This window comes from Tyto alba, unplaced genomic scaffold (genome assembly GCF_018691265.1).
Source record: "Tyto alba isolate M040663 unplaced genomic scaffold, T.alba_DEE_v4.0 Super-Scaffold_17, whole genome shotgun sequence".
In the NCBI taxonomy this organism is placed as follows: domain Eukaryota; kingdom Metazoa; phylum Chordata; class Aves; order Strigiformes; family Tytonidae; genus Tyto; species Tyto alba.
In genome coordinates, this window is record NW_024881279.1 from 39,250 (window position 1) to 56,016 (window position 16,767).

At 57.0% G+C, this 16,767-nt stretch overlaps 2 protein-coding genes across 2 annotated transcripts; both read right to left on the reverse strand.

Moving 5' to 3' along the window:
• Window positions 1-7,920: 7,920 nt before the first annotated feature.
• On the reverse strand, window positions 7,921-12,980 carry LOC104368936 (uncharacterized serine/threonine-protein kinase SBK3-like). Its single transcript, XM_032989800.1, has 4 exons — window positions 12,907-12,980; window positions 9,790-9,966; window positions 9,380-9,582; window positions 7,921-8,607 (listed from the first exon to the last, which is right to left on the reverse strand). Exons 2-4 carry the CDS (start codon window positions 9,959-9,961, stop codon window positions 7,921-7,923), a joined length of 1,062 nt encoding a protein of 353 aa, XP_032845691.1. The 5' UTR covers window positions 9,962-9,966; window positions 12,907-12,980.
• A 1,854-nt stretch (window positions 12,981-14,834) lies between these two features.
• LOC116960904 (CD5 antigen-like) lies at window positions 14,835-16,394 on the reverse strand. Its single transcript, XM_042790474.1, is given in 5 exon segments — window positions 14,835-14,979; window positions 15,071-15,396; window positions 15,481-15,877; window positions 16,057-16,129; window positions 16,390-16,394. Coding segments are annotated over 5 exon segments (810 nt in total). The 3' UTR covers window positions 14,835-14,970.
• Between the last annotated feature and the right edge of the window lie 373 nt (window positions 16,395-16,767).

Genomic DNA, 16,767 nt, shown 5'->3' on the forward strand with positions numbered 1-16,767 from the left:
CTGAGTCTTAAACCTCATTATTTTTCACAACATCCTCCAATGTCTACTGGCAGATTTACCACCACACATTGCAGAAGATGAAAACGAGGGAAGAACCTCAGCTAAAGGAAATGCAATGGGAAAGAATCAGCCTGTCTCTGTGCAAAAGGGGGAAAACACGGAGCACCCGCAGACACTACTGAGCCTAAGAGATGATGGAAAAATGTGTCTACATAAACGTCTCTCTCTCAGTTACTCAAATGGATTGCCAACTCCAGTTTTACAGCATTTGGCTGGGTTTCCCTCACTAAATCCTCGTGATAGTCCTGTGGGGTCTGTATCAGGTTATGGGGGTGAGGCTGAGTGATTTAAGAGAGCAATGACTTGAGAGCCAGACTGTGTTAGGGATGTGATCCTGGGGAGATACCCATATCTATCAACACTCTCAAACCTTATCCCACCTGCATGGCCTTATGTTTTGGCTAAAGAGGCAGAAACATTATAATTACCAGAGGAGGTCACTGCTGTGCAGCCAATGGATGATGTCTTCCTACGGGCTGCAGAACCAGTAACACAGGCTGTGGCCAAGCTTCTCACAAACCTACAGCCTGTTGGGGTAGAGGTACTGGAGGAAAAGAAAGAGGAACCCATTCAGGATGGAAGCTTTTGGGACATCAGATGGAAATGTGGGAGAAAAATGGCCCCCCACTGTGGTGCCACAAGAAATCCAGCAGTTACCCATCACCGAGTATTAAAAAAGCAATTAAGCCCTAGGGACTTTGTGGTTTTGGAGGCACATATTCTGAGATCTAATATTATAACCCAACCATTCTATAACTTATTAGAGAGAAACGCAAGCTGAGGCTGGACCCCACAACACAAAGATGCCCTGGAACTTTTAAAGTGAATGTACAGCAACCACTGGGAGCCTGTGTAGCTCCTCCTGCTGCACACATGCAGACTTGAATACTTGCAAAATACAGGGTAAGTGGCAGATGCTCTTGGAAATAGCACATGACCCACTCACACCGATCCCTATGCTGTATGGGCCATTGCCAGACCATGGCCAGGAAATGGGGCAAAATACAATAGGCAGACAGGGAGTAGAGAGGAATGGAGAAGGGAATATTGGGAACAAAAGTATGATATTACTAGCTTTGGTCTTCTTCCTATAGGATGTGTAACACCATGCCAGAAAAGTACCACTCAGGTGGCAATATGGCCAGCAACTTAGTAGGCTAAGTGTGGGAGCACTTTCTTCTGCCTTGAGTGCTGAGCGGTTGGATAGATGGTTGCAGGAACAGCTGGGACATGCTGGCTGGTAGGATTAGTGAGAGTGAGCAGCAATCAGACCATCTCATGAGCACCTGTGGGTTTTGCAATGAAATGAAGGCTTGTCTTGTCAAAAGTCAACCACAGGAAGGGAGGAAAAAGCCCACTGGAAGGCTTGGCAGGTGGACTGCTTCAGACTGCAGCAGGGTGGACATTTATCGTGACTGCAGCTGAAGTAGTGAGCGGTTTGGGTAATGTTTACCCTTCACAAACTGCATCTGTATGGGCAACTGCAGCAGGATTAAACCTGCACACCTAAAGCCACCAGAGATACAGTCAGACGATGGGTTAGCATTTAAAAATCAGTCCCTTGAGATTTGCACAGAAGGTGCACCCTGCTATCCCAGGCTTCTCATTGCAACCTGAGCTCCAAGCACCCACCAGCAATGAAAAAAGGGAAAGGTACAGAAACCAGCAGTTTCATGACCTTTCTGTTTACTTCAGTCTGTGCTTGTGGCTTCTTTTCTTTGGGAGAAGGAGATGCCTCAGTTTTCAGGGGAAATTCGTCAGCTGTTTTTTCATGTGCTCTCAGAGCCTAGATCCTGAAAAAAAAAGGAAGACAACAGTGGTTTGATGAAAGGGTAGAATATCGCCTTTGAGGCTTACATTAACACTAAGGTCATTAAAACACTCAGTGTGAAAGCCCACAGCTTCCAAAAGGAGACACCACTACCGAACTTGTGCTATGCAGATTCTGGTTCGATCAGAGAAGGAGTACAGAAACAAATGCAGTCACTGTGGGAAGAGGTGGACACAGCAAGAGATCAGAGGAAGAGCTCCTTTACTTGGTGGGATATAAATCTGTTGTCTGTGGACACTGCAATCAGGTACATCTGATGTGATGCCGAGGAAATGCTCACAAAAGGCCTTTCTATAGCTTTGAGGATGGGCTGCTCCCACAGAGTGCTCTCATCTCAGCTCAGATGAATCTGCCAGGGCTGGGAACACTGTCAGCCTTTTTGCAAAGACAAGAGCCTGCAGCCTAGTCAGGAGATGGCTTCCTTTGGAAAAAAATGTCAACAGAGGCAAGTATGATGGAAGGCACATCATGAGCCTGGGTTTCTGGTGGGTGGCAGCAAAAGAGGTTCAGTACTCTGTAAGTAGCAACAGGAAAATTATAAATTTACAGTAATAGGGGCATCTGCCAGGTTTCCAGACTCATCCAGAGATTCAATAATGGCTTTTGTAAAGTTTGGTAGTCACTTCTTACCCTCACACATCATCAATAACAATGCACATAAAGTTGGCATCGCATCTGCTCTCTGTGACGTTAGAGAAAAAAGCGCAGGGACAACTTCATGCAACTCCATGCTAGCTTCTGTAGAGCAGAATATTTAAGCAAAAAATGAAGCAATGTGTGCAACACCCAGAAAATAACAAAATTATTCACACAACAGCTGTAACTTGCAAAATGGTTGATCAGACTCAAATGTGGTCTGTTGTTGAAGAGCTGTCTTGTCTAACCAGTGGTACAGCTGCAAGGACCATCCTCAAACACCCTGTTAAGGGATGTGCCAAGTGTGCAGCCCTGGTTCCTTCAGCACAGGGATGGGAAAGGAGGATCCCAGCACTGTGGGATGACTGCAGCAACTATTTTGTTTAAACCACGGTTGTTCTCTTATTCTGCATGCAAGGGGAAACGAGGATTTAAATTTCTTTTGTTACCAGGAGCTTTCACTGCTGCATGTTTGAGCCTATGAACTTGTGCAACATTCCTGGAGAGGCTAAAAGCAGCTCTGTAAGCAGACAAAACCTATTTTTTCCAGTCTACGATTTTCCTTTGAAGGACAGAAAGGCCTCGGTCCACTTATTCTGACAGAGATGGAGAGAAGGGGCATTTATGAGCATTTTTTTTTTCTTCTAGTGGGAAACCTAAATGAGTGTGTGTCATGGGCATGGTCCTTTGACCCCAGCTGCTTCTGGTGTGCAGTGGGGTATGACGGAGCACTTCACCATGCTCAAAGAGCCAAGGCCTCTGGGTATTTTCTCTCCCTTTACTCGCTATGAAAACATGTGGTGAAGCAAAAGAGAGGGTGGGTCAGTCCCATCCCTCAGCTAGAAATCATCAAAGGAGTGTGCAATAACTGGGATTAGCCTCTGGGAGTGTTCCTGGCTGTTTGCCTTCTCCACTTTAGGGGTGAGGAGCCCAGAAACCCCAGCAAGTGCTGAGCACCTTTGCTGACTAGAGCTGGACTATTTCTCTAAATGTATGAAGAAACCGCTCCCTTTCACATCTGTATATTGCTATGGAGTGCGGAGATGATTTTTCTGGTTTGAAAATAAAAATAAAAGGGTAACTGCACTCAAGTTGTTGTGGAGAGGTCCCAGCAGGGTTTGGCCCTGCATTGGTCTGGTCATGGAGCTGCAATGGGAGATTTAAGGGGCTGCCCCCACCCTCCTCCCACACCCCACTGAGATTGGCTCTTGCACCCAAAAACCTGCACCCACTTTACATCGTGGAGAGCAGAGCCAAGCAGAGTGCATGCGCTGGATGAGGTTGTTGCAAGGAGGGATGGAGGTCAGAGCTGTGCACCCACAGAAGCTCCCAGTGGGTGTACAGCCCTTCCCAAGGAAAGACAGCCAGGAGAAGCAGGAATCAGCTTGGTCTGAACCAGAAAAATCTCATCAAGTGTTGGTTATGGGTTGAGGTCTTGCGCAGAGGTGGAAGGAAGATGACTGTACAGGGTGGAGAGTGCAGCTATAAGGGGAACGCGCTGGCCTTTGCAATTTGCAACTTCACTGAACAAAATTACTGCAGAGGATGGCGGAGCTTAGCAGCGAAGCAGGTCCTTTTCTGAGCACCCCATGGGACATTGCTTCTTGGAGGAGCCTTTCATGGAGGGAAACAGTGAAAGGACACTGCCTTTCGCCAACTCCCCGTGAGTGATTAAAGATCACATTAAAATAAATATTGTGATAACTATTTTAATAAGTATTTAAATTTTTAAATAAATCCATTCCTGATGGTCACTGTGGATAATCAGGTACTTTGCTTTAAATTCAGGGAGGGCTCACAGGTGAAATTAAATGAGTTTTTTAGAATCTGAAAACCACTAGCATGACTGTCAAAGAAGGTTTGGTTTCAATGCAACAAGCAGTCATTTCTTAATAAATAAATAAAGTGATCCTGAATTCCTCAACTGCCAGATCCTTAACATAATTTTAGGATTTTGCAGTAACCTGCTAAGATTCTCAAGAAAAATCTCCAATTTATAGGGAGCATTATGCTATTTTTTCTCTGTCACTTATATCATTATTTGAGGAGAGAGTCAGCTGAGGAGAAATACCAATTAATCAAAAATAATCAAGAGAAATGAGATTAAGTCACTGGCCCTGACAGTAACCTATGTTTTATATCACCGAATAAATTATAGGGATTAAAACCACATCTCTGCAACCCTGGATCTGCCCACAATGGCAAACCGTGTAAGTAATTTCCATTTCTCAGAAAAGCAGAGTTTAAAAACAAACAAACAAACAAACAAACAAACAAACAAACAAACAAACAAACAAAAAAGCCAATAAACAGCTTTGACTGTTTCTTGCTGGGTTTTGCACAGGTCCCAGGAAGAGTCCTTGGTGTCAATGCCAACAGATCTGGACCATCAATTGGATGTTTGATGAGCTGGGATTTCTGGAACCTCTTCTAAGTGCAAACCTCTCATTTTTGGTAGGTTTTAAGAAATGCAAACAGAAATGAGGGGTTTTAGTCTCCCCAGTCCTGGAAACTGGTGGTCTGTCCTAAGCATTTTCCTCTGCATCTGGCCTTTTAGCTGAGAAGTGCCGCACCATCTTCAGACCAAGGCAGGCATTGCAAGGTTGACCTACACAAGAGTTGTAGGTCGATACAAGCCATGAATGGCCCCTGAGACTCTCCAAGAGCCCGCGGGGAGCTCTGCTGACTACAGGAGCAGCTGGGATGCTTTGTTCTCATGTTGATCCATGCCTGCCCCAGCAATGCCAAAAGCCTGGTAGCTGCAGCTCTCCACCAGTGCCACTGGCCCTCAGTGTGGCCTTCCTGTCTTTCCTGTTAAAGTCCATCCCAAAAGAGGAATTAAGAGCAATCCCATTCTTCAGCAGAGCCCACGAGTTAAGCCTTCAATTTGCTCTAATGTCTTGTATCCAAATTACCTCCTGTCCGGGAAGAGGAGGGTAGAGGTGATGTGATGATGCTTCAGCTTGGTTGGGGGGCCACCCCTCAACAGTGCTCTTGGGGTTTGCTTTTGGTGCATCTGCTGGATACACCCAGATGCTATATGTCTGATTTGGTACGCGCCCATGAGCATCATTTCTGGATATCTCAGTAAGCGGTTGTGCCAGCCACCAGCCCAAGGTTCTTGCAGTGTGTCCCCACCACAGCACCATGATGTTGGGGAGTGGAGATGTGAGGGTTTACCTATTAATAAGTAGCAAAATCCTGCAGATCTTGAGACCCCAAGGGATTTCTCCTTCCTGGTACCCTAGAGGTGAGATTGGTGGACTCAGACCAGGAGGTTTCTCCCATCCTGGCCCCATAGATGCAGCCAAAGCTTTTTCCGTTGCAGGTCCAGCTGCACTGATATCAGGTGGCTGCTGCAATATTGCACTCCCTCATAAAGTCCCCAAGACCCTCCTTGAAATCATCCTGGGAGCTTGGCTGTCCCTCACATGATGCCCCCTTTGCCATTCAGCCAGCAGCATCTCTGGACCACCCTGTCTGGTTTTACTGGCCCAGCTCTCCACAGCCACTGGGAATCTTGACTGAGGGCTAGAGTGGACAGCGGATCGAGCTGCTTGTTGTGAGCATTACCCCACACATTTTCCATGAAGCATTCTTTCCTTTGGAGGAAGCTCCATGGCATGCATGCTGGCGCTGTGCTGGGGAGGTTTTTCTTGCCTGGAAAACCATGTGGCTCAGGAGAAATTCAGCAACAGGCTGCAGGACCCCACCTGTGAGACAGTTCCTCCAGGGTGGGGGAGTTTTCCACCCCCAGCTACAGGGAGCACCACCATCCAGTCTGGCATTGCCACCCCTGGGTCAAGCATCCCAGGCTGCAATTCAGGGGGGCAGCCACAGAGGAAGAGGTTCCATGTTGCCAAAGCCAGGCTTTCGGCATGCTTCCGAGCTGCCTGTGTGCCCTCCCCTCTCTGAAAACTTCTTACCACCATGGAGGGGTGGGGGGGCTGGACCCTCTTTGCTCAGAGCCTGCCTACCCCCAAGAAGGAGAAAAAGCAGGGTTTAGGGCTCAAGCAGCCCTAAGTGGGAAAACACAGTGGGTTTTTTATTAAAAAAAAAAAAAAAAAAAAAAAAAGGCAAAACAACAGATAATTTTATTAAGATTCAGCATCTCAGCTAATTTGCCTGCTCCCCTTCCACTTTGCACCAGGGTTGGTGATGCAGGAGATGGATCCTCTGCCGACGGCAGAGCACAGTGTCCCTCAGCCTTTTGGGGTTCCCCGGGGGGGTGGTGGGCAGGGGCTTCCCAGTCAGAGTGTGTGGGGGGCCCAGGCAGAGGTTCCAGAAGCCTCATGTCCCAAAACAGAGGTGCAGACTGCTCAAAGGGGTGCAGGAGAGCCCCAGGCTGGACAGGAGAGCAGAGCCCTGCCCGCACATGGTGTGGCACCAAGGTTAGGTGCCAAAGCTTGTGGGACCCCACTGCTCTCCTCCTAGCTGCCAGCAGTCCCAGTGGGAAAGCCAGCAGGGACCAGATGGCTGGTTGAGCCTGGGCAGGTGTTTGTCCAGCCTCCAAACCATGAGCTCACCCCACAAACTCCTCTCCGGATTCTGCCCAGTCCCTTTTGTGCTGGAAATGGAGAATATCTGCAACCATTGAAGCCGATTTTCATGTGTGTCCCCTCCTGCACACCCAGAGCCATCCCAATGTGCTCTCTCACTGTGCCTTTTGGACTATTAACCAACCCACGTCCAGCCCTTAAGGGTGCAAAGCTCCCTGTCCGTTGTGTTGCTTAGACAGCCAGATCCCAGGTTTGACCAGTTTTAACTCAAGTCCTAGAGATCCACCTGGCAGCTCCTCACAGCCCCAGCACACCCCTGATTCAACTGCATGCCTTGAGGACTTATGCTTGTTTCCCCTGCTCCTTAACCCCCACGAGGCTGTTTAGCATCTTCCCTAATTACAGCAGTTAACCCCCAGGAGGCTGGTTAGCATCTTCCATAATTAACAGCAGTCTGTGACAACCTCCTCATCCCTAAGGTGCAGGAAGGAGGTCAAGGTCAGACACGTTCATGGGTTTCACTGCAGAGTAGTTTCACCATCTGACTCTGCAGAGATCTTGCATCAGCCCTAACAGGTTTAGTATCTAATGAATTGCTCTCCTCCTGTGTCTCCCTGTCATCCCATGGGCTGCTTCTGCCTTCAGTTTCCCTTGTGCATCTCAGAGCTGGGCAACCGGTGCTTGAGTGGACTGTTGTCACCACTGCCGAGTGACATTGATTTGCAAGGTGCTGGGCGTCCAGCTGCAGGGCTGGAGCCTACATGTGCTGTCCAAGGCATCTCTTCTCCTTCCCACGCTTGCAACCTCCACAAGCCTCAGGCATCAGAGAGGGAGCCCAGACCCCTGGGGACCATCTGCTGTGAGACCAGCCCCGGGATGGAGGGGAGGTGCTGGCTACCGGCACGGGGCCAGGGTGTTAGTGGGGGGCACAGGAACCCCGTCTCCCCCACCAGCAGCATCCTGTCCCCCAGTCCCCCCTGGGCTCTCCCCTGTGCTGCTGGTAAAGGGGGACTGGGAGCTGCTTGGCACTGGCTCCCCGGCACTGGGAGCCATCACCCAGGGCAGGGACAGGTATTTCTGCACCTCGATGGCTGGGCTCCGGCGGTCGGGGTCCAGTGTCAACAGGCGCCGGAGCATCTCCAGTGCGCCAGAGCTGAAGCCTTGCCAGGATGCTGGTACCCCCCGCCCTACGGTGCCGCCCTGCCAGGTGCTGAAGTCCTCAAACTGGGGGTCGGAGCTGGTGGCCACAGCCCAGGGGAAGCAGCCTGTGCAGAGGCAGAAGAGGAGGATGGCAAAGGCCCAGGCATCCAGGCTGGAGTCCAGCTCCAGCGTGTCAGAGCCTTGGAGAAGGCAGAGCTCTGGTGGGGCGTAGGGCAGGGTGCCAGACATAGCACCCACTGCCGAGCCCTGCACACGGGTGAGCCCGAAGTCACCCAGCTTCACCCGCCGGCACTCGCGGTCGAAGAGCAGCACGTTGTCCAGCTTGACGTCCCGGTGCACCAGGGCACGGCTGTGCATGAAGTCCAGTGCCTCAGCCAGCTGGGACGCGCAGCGCTTCACCAGCTCCTCCGGCAGGCCCTCCTGCAGGCAGAGCGGCACCAGCTCCTGCCACACAGCCGCCTCCCCAGAGGGACTGCTGCAGCACCCAGACCCCCACCCGGCACCCCTGACCTGTGCTTTGCCTCACAGCAACCTGCAGCCACATGCCTGCACTGCAAAGGGACTCCCCACACATTGCATGAACGTGCACCCCACTGCAAGGGTGTCCTCCCGTGCATGATACCACCGCACCCCACTGCAAGGGTCTCCTGCTGTGTGTGGTGTCACTGCACCCACTGCAAAAGGTCTCTCGCCATGCACAGTGTGGGCATGCACCCCACGGCACAGGGTCTGCGTGCACGCTGTGAGTAGGAGCTCGCTGCAAGGGGTCTCCCCACACACACAGTGTCACTGAGCCCCACTGCAAAGGGTCTCCCACCATGCACAGCACCACTGCACACACTGCAAAAGGTCTCCACACAAAAAGCGTGACACTGCAAAGGGTGTCCCCACACACAGTGTCACTGCACCCACCGCAAAGGGTCTCTCCATGCACGGTGTGGGCATGCACCCCCACGGCAAAGGATCTGCCCACTCAGCTTGAGTGGGTGCTCCCTGCAAAGGATCTCACTGCACACATTATCACTGCACCCCACGGCAAAGGGTGTCCCCACAAAAAGCATGACTGTGCACCCCACCGCACACAGCGTCACTTGCACCCACTGCAAAGCTGTCCCGCCACCCCCTCCTCCACCCTCCCACCCCTCCTGACCCCCCACTCTCCCTCCCACAGAGCCCCGGGGCAGCAACACACCCCCGGGTTGAGGAGGGCACACAGGTCCCCAGCGGGAGCAAGCTCCTGCCCGAAAGCAAAGTGCGTGGTGCTCTCGAAGGCGACGGGCAGGGCGCGCAGGCAGGCGGCATGGCTGGAGAGACACAGGGCGATGCAGTACTCCCGCAGGAATGCTCGCCGCGGCGTCCGCTCCTTCAACATCAGCTTGAGGACCACCGGTGAGCCTGGGAAATGTGGGGGGAGCCGAAGAGGGGTCAGCACCAGCTGGGACACCGCAGTGGGGCAGAGACAGGGGTGGATTGGGCAGAGCCGGGGTTTGGTTCGGGTGGGTCGGGCGCAGCGGTGGGGCTGTGTGCATCCGTGCACATCTGGGGGGCAGGTTCCTGCAGTCAGCAGCAGGGTCGCCCTCCCCGCCCCCCAGCACCCCTCACCACCGTCCAGGGGCTCCGTCAGCACCACGCGGCCATAGGTCCCGCTGCCCAGCTCCTCCAGCACGGTGTAGTGCTCTTCCAGCTCCCGCTGCGGCATCTCTCGGCCGGTCTGTGCCATCAGCCGCTCCAGGAACTCCTCGTTGTCCTCTCCGTCCTCATCCGACTCCTCCATGGGCCCTGGGGACAGCCAAGCCCCTCATGCTGCTGCAAAGCCCCACTGTCCCCAGCCCCTTGCATGGGGAGATGGTAGCGGCACCAGCCTTACAGTCCCAGGGCACCCAGTCGGGACAGCCCAGTGCAGCCCAGTCTAGTCTGGTCCAGTCCAGTTTAGCCCAGCTCAGCCTAGTGAAGCCCAGACCAACCTGGTCTGAAGCATCCCAGTCTAGTCCAGTTCAATTCAGTCCAGCTCACCCAAGCCCAATCCAGTCTGTCCCTTCCCAGTCTAGTGAAGCCCAGACAAGCCTGGTCCAGTCTTCTCTAGTCCAGCCCAGTCCAACTCTGTCCAGCCCAGTTTAGCCCAGCCTGACCCAGCACGGTCAATCCCAGTACAGCCCAGTCCTACCCCTGGGGCTCTCCCTACAGTATTCCTGGCCGGGATCAAGTCCTGCCCCTCTCCCCCAGGCGCTGCACAGGCATGGGGGTCCTGGCTGGTGGGAAGGTGCAGCCCCATGCCAAGAGGTAATGGGGACCCCAAAATGCCCCTGTCCAGTGGTGCTGATGGGGCCATGGGGAGCTAGGATGCTCACGCCATTCAGTTCCCATCTTCTCATCTAGGAGGGAGGGTCAGACCCACATCACACCCCAGAGGAGAGGCAAAGAGCCCTGTAACCTCCTGGAGGAGGGACAGGCAGCTGTGCATCGCAGCCCACATTGCCCCACAGCAGCAATCAGAGCTCCCTCTCTCCACCCACATCCCCCGCTTTGCAAGGGGTCAGGGATGACTCCGTGCTCCTCCATCCCTAGCCCTGAAGCAGTACCACGGACCCTTCTCCCATCCCACCACCTGCACCGGCACAGCCGCAGCAAGGTCACTGCCACCACCGGCACCTCCAGGTGTGCAGGGCTGGCACAACCAGCCTGTCCCACCACCATGCACCCCCCCACTGCCGTGGGGCTGAGCCAAGAGGGCCATGCAAGCAAGCCAGAAGCAGAAGGCAGGGTCGAGTGTCCCTCGGGGTTGCACGGGGACAGCAGAGCAGCCCAGGAGCAGTGCGTGCCTCACCTGTGTCCCCCGCCGTGTGTCCCAGAAGGGTCGGGTGCTCCCGGGGCACGGCTGGGTGCCCCCAGCCCCACAGCTGCCCCCGGCACCAGGAGCTGTGACTCAGACTTTCCTGCCTGCTCCCATGCTGCCAGCCCGCGCTAATCTCTGCCGCTCGCACGCAGGGAACATGTGTCAGTCCCAATGCGTGCCGAGGGCCAAAGATAGTCAGGAGGCAGGACAGGCAGGACATTGCATGGGGGGACAGACAGACAGGATAGATCTGGGGATGGGGAACAGACGGACAGAGATTTGGAGATGGGGGAGAGACAGTACAGGAGGGAGCTGAGGATGGAGGGACAGACAGGGTAATGAATATGGGGACAGAAAGACAGGGTGAAGCTTGGGATGTGGGGAGAGATGGACAGGATGGAGCTTGGGAAGAGGGGAAAGACAGAGCACTGCTTGGGGGGACAGATGGACAGGATGGAGCTGGGGATGGGGGATGAGCTGTGCTGAGCCCAGCAGGCTCAGTGCACCCAATGCAGGGTGGGGAAGCAAAGTGCAGGCCTCCTGGCTGTTCCTTAGCATCTGCTCTGCACTGTCTGTCTGTCCCTATGTTGCTTGTCCACCCAGAGAGAGAGTCTGTCCCCAGCACCATGCTTTGTCCATCAGTCCCTGCAAGCTGTCCTTCACACTGTCCGTCCGTCCATCCATCCATCCATCCATCCATCCATCCATCCATCCATCCATCCATCCATCCATCCATCCATCCATCCATCCACCCATCCATCCATCCCTCCCTCCATGTCACACAGCACTTGGTCCATCTGTCCACGCACACCTAGCTTCTTATCTTGGCTGACCTTGCCTGTGCTGTCTGTCCATCCCCCTGCCATACATCATGCTGTCTGTCCATGCCGAGTCCTCTGTCACAGCTGCCCCACACCACCTCTGTTTGACCACACATGCAATGCTCCATCCTGTCCGTCTGTCCTTCCCCACAGTGCTGCCACTCCATCAGACCAAGCTGCTCTGCTTCGCCAAGCCATGCTCCTTGACATATATCTGTCCCCGTGTGCAATGCCCTGTCTGTCCCCCTGTGCCCAGCCCCATCCTGTCTGCCTGTCCCCCACGCAATGCCATCACAGCGTCATCCCACAACACAACTCTAACCATGCCATGATACAGCTCAGTCATGCCATGACACAGACTGACCACATCATGACAGTCCGGTTGTGCCAGGACACAGCCCAGCAATCATGGAATCATAGAGTGGTTTGGGTTGGAAGGGACCTTAAATAGTCAGTTTCAACCCTCCTGCCACGGGCAGGGACACCTTCCACTAGTGACACCTCCCAGATATAACACAACCACACGTCACCTGAACCCCCACCATTGCCACAGTCCCCCCCTCTTTCCCCCCCTGGCCCAGCACAGCCCCAGCCCCAGCCTGGCCACGACCCCTCATCCCTCTGCGGTGGCATCCCGGGAGGATGCAGCAAGTCGCAGGCATTCCTCCACCTGCCTCAGTTTTCCCTGAAGAAGATGGGGAGGGGGGATCTGTTTTGTCACGTCCCCTCGAGTCATGCAGCATCTCACAGTTCCAGCTTCACCCACCTACATGCCAGCTGGCTCTCACGGGGGTGTGGGGCAGGGACTGGGAGCAAGCTGTGGGCACCAGACCCCCAGATGCGGGGCAGGATAGTATGGGGACGGGGGGGACATGACACCAGCCCTGGTTGCTGGCCTGCAGTGATCCCCAGGACTAAGGCATCATCCCATGGGGTCCCACGCCGTCCCCATGCCAAGCCCCCTTTGCCACCGTCCACAGTGTCCCCAGCCACGCCACCCCCACTCCATGTCCCCGCCATCCCCCGTTGTCTCGCCCCCCCCCCCCCCCCCCCGCTCTGACTCACATCTGGGCCCCCTCGGCGGGGCGCGTTCCTTGGGGGTCTATTTTGGGATGGGGCTGGCAGAGCCCGGCTGGCCGCACACGCACCCTCTGTCCTGCCAAGGAAGTACCGGCTGTGCCGAAATGTGGCCGTTGGCCATGGGGGTGCAGCCGGGGGGGTGTGGGGGTGGCACAGAGCTGGGGATGCTGGGGGGGGGGTCTCCCCAAGTTGGAGTGGGGGGACCACAGAGCATGAGGGTTGGGGCACCCTGATCATCCCTCTGCGTGTGCTGATGGCTGTGCCTGCCCCAGCATCCTTCTTCTCCCCCAGTTCCCGGGCTGGATCCCTCCCTCTCTCTGTTTTCAGTGCCATACCCTTCCCTCTCCCCATCTCCCAGGACCATCTCCCTCCCTCTCCCCACTTCACATGACCATCTCTATCTATTTTCCACAATTACACCTGTCCCACTCCCCATTTCCCATGGCCATCTCCCTCTCCCCCATTCCCATGAGCATCTCCCTCTCCCCAGTTCCCTCAACCATCACCCCTCCATCTCCTACAACCATCTCCCTCCCGCCACTTCCCATGGCTGCCTCCCTCTCCCCACTTCCCAGGGTATATCCCACCCTCTCCCTCCCCACCTGCTCTTTCCCCTCATCCCACCTGCACACCAGGCCCTGACCCCGGCCCTGCTGGAAGGTAATTAATACTTGACAGCACATTAGTGGGACCAGCTTGGCAGGCGGCCGATGGGGGGGAGGTAGCCCCCCCCCACCCCCCCACCCTGCTCCATTACCCACGCAGGGAACAGGGGCTGCTCCCAGGGGGGACCCCCCAACCACCACCATGGGGCAGGAATCAGGGGGCTGTGACCCGCTTCTGTCCCCCTGGGGACCATCCCCAAGGTCTGGCCATCCAGCCTCGCTGGCACGTCTCCGGCCTCAGTGGCATGTGGAGGATGCAGGCGCCTGTCCCTGTCCCTGACCGTCCCCTGCCCCGGGGAGGGGGGGCCCTTTGCTGGCTGGTGTCCCGAGAGCGTGGGAGGGAGTGTGGTGGCAGGGCCGCGGGGGCGGAGGGACGGACAGCTGCGGGGGCACCGAAATAGCCGGGCGGGCAGCCGGGCCAGGTGGCACCAGCTTGTCCCCGTCCTCGTCCCCAGGGCCGGGGGGAGTGCACAGCCCAGTGCTGAGCCCCACAGGCCACCACCCCACAGCCCCCCATCCTCGCTGCCCTTGACTGCATCCCCCTGTCCCCCTTCTGTCATCACAGGGAGGGATGTGCCCCCTTGGTGTCATACTGCCCCACACCCTGCCCCTCTGGCCCCTATTGCTCCACTGCCTGCCCCTCTGCACCCATAGGTTCCACTGCTACACACCCTGCCCCTCTGCAGCCCCTGGCCCCACTCCATGGACACCCTCTGCCCCCCCGGTTCCTATCACCCCACACCCTGCCCCTCTGCACGCCCTGGCCCCCATTGCCCCTTTCTCTGCCCTCCTTCACCCCTAAATCCCACTGCTCCACACCCTGCCCCCAAACCCACCCCCCCCTTCCTGCCCTGCTGCCCCATCTGCCCCGGCCTGGCCCCTGCCCCACGCCGTGGGGCAGAGCTGTGGGCAGGTCCCCTCTGCCAGGGTGGGTAGGGTGCTGGGAGCAGGACAGGTGGCTGCAGGATTAGCGTTAACAAGCTGTTTCATAACAGGGTCGAGAGGCCACGGCGGGGGGGGAGGACGGGAGGGACACGGGGACCATGGGCAAGGGGCCAGGCTCAGCCCAGCCCCACACCTGGGACAGCCAGGCCCCTGCGCTCACCCCACCGCTGCCCCACAGCATGGCCACGGCTGCGCCCACGTCCCTGGGCACAGGCATGGTGCAGGCAGAGGCTCAGTTCTCCACATTTAATGACGGGGCAGGGGGACGAGGGACTGGCGCAGGGCCCCCAGCTGCCACCCACGGCCTCCTGGGGGGTGCTGTGCGTGGGGTCCCCCATGGGGCCAGAGGCTGCCTGGGGAGTGATGCAGGAGGGATGCTCAGCAGGGGGACAGGGTGGCTGTTGAGACTGGGGGCTGTCCGGGGGCAGAGCTGCAGCACTCAGGCATCCTGCGAGGACAAAAGGGACTATGGCTTGATCCTGCCCTGCCAGGCCACCCTGGGTGTCCCACGGTGGTGGTGGGGGGGGGTGGTCCCAGACCTGGCAGACCACGCCGATGTCCTCCTGGTGGGTGCAGTCGTGGTGTCCCCAGGCACGGTGGGCACAGTCCCGCAGGGTCCACTCCTGACCCCGGCAGCGGACGTCATCCAGCCAGATGCGCCCAGCACCAGGCCCGAAGCGGGGTCATCCCCGTGGCAGGTCACCGACTTTCCCTGCCGCCCCGCAGCCCAGCTCCCGGCAAACCACCGCTGAGTTGGTCCCGCTCCAGCCGTCATCACAGACCGTGCCCCACTGCCCGGCACGGTTCACCTCCAACCGCCCGGCGCAGCGCCCAGGGCCACCCACCGACCGCAGCTGGAAGGGTTCTGCGTGGGGACACCGGCGTGATGCCAGCCCTGTGGGACCACCCCCCCCTCACCGAGGGTAGCCTCACCCCACAGCACGCTCACCCTCACACTCGACGGTGGCCACCCAATCTGTGGGACAGGACGATGGGTGCCCTGGCTGGAGGTCGCAGTGCTCCAGGGTCGGCTCCTGCCCGGTGCACTGCACCCGCTGCAGCACCGCGGGGGAAGCTCCGGCTGCCTCAGGGCTGCAGGGTGCCGGGACGAGGCGCGGGCGGCCGCAGCCCAGCTGGCGGCACAGCACCCGGGAGGCCGCCTGGTCCCAGCCCTCGGCGCAAACCGAGCCCCACATCCCCCCAGATTGGAGCTGCAGGTGCCCAGCGCAGTGTGAGCGGCTGCCCCACAGCCGGGCTGTCACCCCTGTGGTAGCGGGGGGGCAGAAGGTATATGGCACCAGTGTGACCAGTACAGCCCCAGTCTGCCCAGCACAAACCCAGTCCACCTAGTACAAACCCAGTCTGCCACTAACAGCCCTCCTACACGTGGTCCATGCCCCAGTGCCTGCCACATCCTGTGGTTGCTGGCCCCATGGCCCCCCAGGTGTCACCAGGGGGACACCAAGGTCACCTGGAGACACCAAGGGGAGGACCCCAAAGGACACTTAGGGGACACTGGGGTCACCAGGGGGACAACGAGGGGGACAACCAGGGGATGCCCAATGTATCGGATCCGGCCGCGCCGCTGCAGCACAGAACTGGGGGGAGAGAGGGAACATCCGGGAGTAGGAACCCAGCCCCCACCCCACAGACACCCCCACAACCCACTGACCCCCAACACACACCCCATGGACACCCCCACATCCCACTGACCCCCCCAACACACACCCCATGGACACCCTCCCACACCTGAGTGACCCCTCACACCCCACACCCCATTGATCCCCAACACACCCCTCCAAGGACACCCCCACACCACCCATGCCCCACTGACACCCAGCACACACCCCACAGATACCCCATGCCACCAACACCCCACTGACTCCCAAGACACCCCACACCCTGCCTACCCCAGTAAAACTCCCAACACACACTCCAAGTGCACCCCCAGATCTGTGCCCCCCAAGTGCACCCTCAGCCCTGTGGCCCCCCAAGCCCCTGACACCCCCCCCCGCCAGGAACCCCAGTCCGTCACCGAGGCACAGAACGAGGCCAACCAGCCCCCCCATGCTGCAGCTGCCTGGGCCCCTCCTCCCAGGGCCCCCCCTCTTTTAAAGCTCCCTCCAGGGAGGGCCTTGGGGGTGCAGGAAGGGGAGGGTGTGGGGGGGAAGCGAAAGTGCCATGGGGAAACGCTGAGAAAGACAGCCTGGCACCGTGGGGCTGGCAGAGATGGGGT

What these genes read in the sequence shown, in the direction of transcription:
- LOC104368936 (XM_032989800.1), bottom strand. Translation starts at nt 9,961, where the DNA reads ATGGAGGAGTCGGATGAGGACGGAGAGGACAACGAGGAGTTCCTGGAG. An exon ending in GACGGAGCCCCTGGACGGTG is followed by an intron (nt 9,583 to 9,789) that starts GTGAGGGGTGCT and finishes CACATTTCCCAG; the next exon opens with GCTCACCGGTGGTCCTCAAG. An exon ending in GTGCCCTCCTCAACCCGGGG is followed by an intron (nt 8,608 to 9,379) that starts GTGTGTTGCTGC and finishes CTCTGCCTGCAG; the next exon opens with GAGGGCCTGCCGGAGGAGCT.